This window comes from Parus major, chromosome 4A, assembly GCF_001522545.3.
Source record: "Parus major isolate Abel chromosome 4A, Parus_major1.1, whole genome shotgun sequence".
Classification (NCBI taxonomy): Eukaryota; Metazoa; Chordata; class Aves; order Passeriformes; family Paridae; genus Parus; species Parus major.
The window spans coordinates 18,114,962-18,120,072 of NC_031772.1; the positions used below are offsets into that span (position 1 = coordinate 18,114,962).

Sequence of the window (5,111 nt, forward strand, 5' to 3'; positions counted from 1 at the left end):
ATCCCACATCACACTGCTCCCAGTTCATCCCAGTTCAGCCTCCTCACCCCCTGCCTCCCACACCACCAGTGCTCCAGTTCATCCCCCAGATTTCTCCACCCACAAGACTCCTCCTGACCTTGTGCTTCTCCCAGTGACCCAGTGACACACACAGGAGTGGAGGCTTTGCCAGCACAGCTCTCAAACACAAACAGCTCCCAGCTGTGCAGGGCCCAGTGTTTACCAGCATTGTTCTTTTGTGAGCTGGCAGAGATTTCATCAGGAGCCTCACACATCAAACAGTGCAGGGACAATGTGTGGAGAGTGAGGAAGTGGATGCTGAGGGAAGGCAAAGATTTATAAATAGGTTTTTATTTCATTTTTAAGTAGGTTGTAACTTCAGCTATTACACAGGCACTGAGCAGTAAAATTCAGTTGTGGGGCCAGTCAATGGATCTCAATGGGGAAATACATTCACAGCTCAGTGTGTGAGAGGTTAAGTGGGTAAATCATGGAATAGTTTAGCTTGGAAGGGACCTTAGAGCTCATCCAGTGCCACCCCCTGCCATGGCAGAGACACCTTCCCCTGTCCCAGGCTGTTCCAAGCCCCATCCAGCCTGGCCTTGGACACTTCCAGGGATCCAGAGGCAGCCACAGCTGCTCTGGGCACCTGTGCCAGGGCCTCATCACCCTTAATTCCTTCCTTTCTAGTGGAAATCAACCCACTTTTAGTTTAAAGCCATTCCCTCTTGTCCTTTCAAAACAAAGTTTATCCCTATCTGTTTTACAAGCCCACTTTAATTATCCACAATAAAAGGAGCTGAAAATATAAAACACAACATAGAAACAAACCATAATGATGTACAGTGCTGCCCTTTATTTTGGCAGCAAGTGCAGGAATCCCCCAAGCTGACATCTGCTGGAGCAAGCACTGAAAACCATTTCTTTTAAATAGCAACAGACAGTGAGTGATGTGCATGTAAACAGATGAATCCAAGGCAATAAAAGCATTTGCTCTGAATCTTGATTAAAGAACCAAAAAACAGAGATTCAATAACACAGAGTACACCTTGAACAAGCTACACTTTGTTCTTTTAGCATCTTTCCCCAGGTATTCACACTTGATTTTTAAATGGTAGCAGCTCTGAAATAGAAGTCCTCTAATATAATCAAAATACTTTGCACAAATGAACAATGGAGTGCCCAGTTTCCTCAACTCCATGGCACAACACAGCTGGGATCTCTCATGATCTCTCATTTTCCTCAGAACAATTAAAACATGAAGTTTTAAAAGTTTATAGACAATAAATGCAGACCCCAGAACAGCATAAAAGCTCATTTATGTGTTCAGGACTCCTGTAAAATCCTACAGCTCGTTCCAAGGGAACCTGTGTGGTCCATCTGAACTGCAGCCTGGCTTTGCTTCCAGCCCCAAACTGTCAGAAACACAAATTCTGCAGCAATAAACACCCATCACACACAGCATTAAACCAGAACACAAACAACACGTGGGAAAACCTTCAAGTGACCTCCTCCCTGCTTTCCAAAGGGTTGTGTATCTCTTTACCCACAAAACAATTATTTTCAGTTATTTTCAGGCTGGGTTTTAAGTGCAAAGATGAATATTTTGTTTCTTTTAGCTTAACAAGTTGTCAGTCAAGAAGCAGAGCACTGCTGGAGACAGAAATCTGCTTAGCCAGCTCTACCTCCACCCTCCCTTCTTCCAGTGATAAAAATAAATGCTATGAATGTTAATTCTCTGATAAAGCCAAACCAAAGTCCTACAGCTACAGGTGACAGCAGGGAGGTGACATTACACACCAGGGACACCACAGCCCTGCTTGAGCTGCCCAGTGTAAATTATTCAGGTGGCAAATGGAAATGTGACTTACTAATGCTGCAGCCACCTCCCCTCCAGCACTGAAGTCAATAATTGTGTCCAGATTCAGAGTATGTAAGACAACCCCCAATTTGTAGCCTGGATTGGAGCTCTTCAGGCATGTTCTACTGGTTTAACAAATAATTAGACATTAATCTAGAGGAAGTGGCCCTAATTGCCCACAAAGTAACAATATTCTACTCACAGCTTACTACAGACTCCTCACAAGCTGCCAGAGAGGAAAAGCCCAGCTCCAGGCTTTGCACCTTGCTCTGTTCTCAAGTTCTGGTCTCCTTTTCCAAAAGTTCTGTCAATTCAACAAAATCCTTAAGTTCAGACTCAAAACCTCAGTTCTACAACTGTCTCAGGGCACAGAAAACACATCCTGGCTCAGACCCATGGAATTCTGCCCTCCTCACTCTCTCTCTCCTCAGCCAGAGATGATTCCCACCTGCTCACCCCAGGCCACAGATCCCCCTTTAAACACTTCTGAAACAGCAACTGTAAATTTTTTAATGCAAAAAGCCTCATTTCTGTTGCCATTTCCCTCAATCCTCCAACTGCCTGCAAACAGAAGGAAAAACCCCAGAGCCCAAGGCAAAGGGAAGGGCTGGGACCCAAAACTGGTGGCAGGGAAGCAGAGCAGGGGCAGTGGCTCCTGATGTTTTTTCCATGTGGTGTCAGCAGCCTCCCCAGGCAATGAATCACATCCAAATGAACAATCCCTGCTCCCTCCCAGCTCCCAGACCTGGCCAGGCTGGAGCTGCCACCAGAATGTGATAAAATCCTGGAAAAAAGGGAACTGAGGAAATGCCACCACCCTGAGGCACAGCAGAGCTGATCCACGGGCAAGGGATTTTAGGGAGGGGGAGATGATTAAAGTTCAGCCTCATTACTGGCTGCTAATGAGCTCTAAATTGAATTTTTAAAGAGATACTGGAGAGGAATGGTGTGGCTGAGCAGCCAGCAACAGCAGTCCCTGTGATGTCTGACAATGTCACAAACCTGGGTTTCACTTTTCCAGCCTGGAGCACAGATGATGACTGGAAATGCTGGTAAAAACTATATATTTTACTAAAAAAAAAAAATATGTAAAGTCCTGTACAATCACTACAGATTAGCACAATCCTGAGGAAAGCAGTTCCCAAAGGGACTTTGTTCATGTATTTCAATGTTTTTATAAAGAAGGCTCAGGTTTTTTACATACTTTTATGACAAACCAAACAGTATTTTTACTTGCTGGACATGCAAATAAACTGATCTTGTTTTAAAATACAGCACCCAGATCTTAATTTCCTGGGCTAGATGAGGGAATAAATGTTAATATTGACAGTAAATTTAGCCAGGCTACACATGCACCTGAAACACTGATGTTGACAGATTCCACATCATTTGATTAAATGACTAATTAAGAAATTTTGAAGGCTGTTTCATGCGATTATTTAGTGCTACCAGCACTGCTCTACAATTTCTGCACAGAACTGAAACAGCAAATTCTCCACTTGAAACACAATGAGGAGAATCTGCCTCCCCAGAGCTGCAACATGGAAAAGTTCCTTGGAAAAAAACAAGCCCAGAACTTCAGGAGTGGGAGGCTACAAGCACCTGCCCAGCTTCCATCCTCCATCCCAACCAAAATCCAGGCAAGCACAGGAGCAAAAATCCCACTCAGGTCTGTCTGCACAGTCACAGGGAAATGTTCTGCCTTCCACCTGCCCTCTCAATCCCAGGCTCAGTCAGCTGCTCTCAGGAATGTATCCAAAATATTCCATGGATTGAGTCAATCCCTTGCCTCTGGGGTGCAGAACTCCACAGCAAAGTCGTGACTCACCTCTCATGGCCTTAATCTCACCTGTGTCTGTGATGGGCAATTAAAAAATACAAATTATGCAGGAAAAAAAAAAAAACCCAAAACATTTAGTGAGATTGGGGAAGGATAAAGTCCTGGGAAGTCTTCTCCCAGAGACTTCCAGTGAGGTCTCCATGGCCAGGGATGTGAAGAGATTAATGTCTCTTGGTAGGGGTGTGAAACTGCAAAAACCCAGTTTGTACTGGGCCTGGAGTTAAACTGGGAGTCAGCAGCTGCACGGACAAGCAGGAAAATCCCATTCCTTTTCCACACAGGTGAAAACAGAGCCAGGAAATCGGTGTGGAACAGTCCCTGCTGAGGTTGCAGGAGATGGAAACCTGCCCTTGGAGCAAGGAAATCGTGGTGTTATGAAAACCAAACTGCTCCAAGTGGGCACCCGCAGCCTGACCCTCTGCTGGATTTGGGAATTCCAGCTCCTGCTGGAGCTCAGAGCGAGGCAGCTCCTCCCAGAAGGTTCTTTGGGCAGCTTTTGGTGTTTCACTGCCGGGCTGCGATATTTCACTGTGAGTCAGCTGCGCTCCGGCGCCAGCCCAACCACTTGCTGGGCTGTGTTTACACAGCAGCGTAACTTCATTAAAAATTCTGCATAATCATGCAATTACCGGGCTGCCTCTTGCCCTGGCAGCAGGGACGGTCCCTGTTACACGCATGCACGTGGAGCGATTGCAGAGCTTTGATAAACGGGTAGAACGAGCTTTAAAATGAACTCACTTATCACAACAACCCACTACGACCTGGACGCGAGGCCAATTAATGCTCGATAATTCGTTTTCTCTCCGAAAGGCAGCCCGAAAAACATTTCAGGGCACAGGCGGCAGCAGACACACCCACCGGGAGCGCCGAGTTCGCGTTTCTGCCGAGCTTCCAACACCTTTCCCACCGGGATTTCAACCCGATTATCCCAAATCCCTGCGAGCCGCGGCCACGCTGGCACCCGCGCTCAGCCCGGCCGCGGCTCCCCGCGTTCCCCTCGCCCTTCCCCGGCACGGCCGCTCCGCTCCGGCCCCCTCAGACACCCGGAGCCGGCGGCGGGGCCTCCCGCACCGGTGGCTCTGAACCGCTTCTACTGCTCGCACGGCGGGCGGGCCCTCCCCGCCGCTCAGCGCGGGGCACAAGGCCGGGAGCCCCCGAGGAGCGGCCGTGCGGGGCCGGGCGGCCGCCAGGGCTCTCACCATGGTACAGACGGCGGCGAGTCTCCGCACCGTCACCAGCGCCTCCATCCGCCCCCGGCCGCCGCCATCTTGGGCCGCGACTGACAGCGCCAGCTGCGCACCCGCTAACCGGCCCGGGCTGTGCGCCGCAGAAACGGCTCCGCCCGCGCCGCGCAACCGGCGTTCCCAGGCGTTCTCGGTCCGGGGGAACGGGCTGGGGAACGGGAACGGG

General features: G+C 49.0%; 1 protein-coding gene across 2 annotated transcripts in view; it reads right to left on the bottom strand.

The window, feature by feature from the left end:
* Window positions 1–5,005, bottom strand: part of LOC107203939 (ubiquitin carboxyl-terminal hydrolase 12-like) — a 27,743-nt gene extending 22,738 nt beyond the window's left edge. For both annotated transcript variants that reach the window (XM_015626621.2, XM_015626620.2), the window contains exon 1: window positions 4,901–5,005. In XM_015626621.2, coding sequence (XP_015482107.1) covers window positions 4,901–4,948 — 48 coding nt within the window. In that variant the 5' untranslated portion in view covers window positions 4,949–5,005. The remainder of the gene's footprint in view (window positions 1–4,900) is intronic.
* Between the last annotated feature and the right edge of the window lie 106 nt (window positions 5,006–5,111).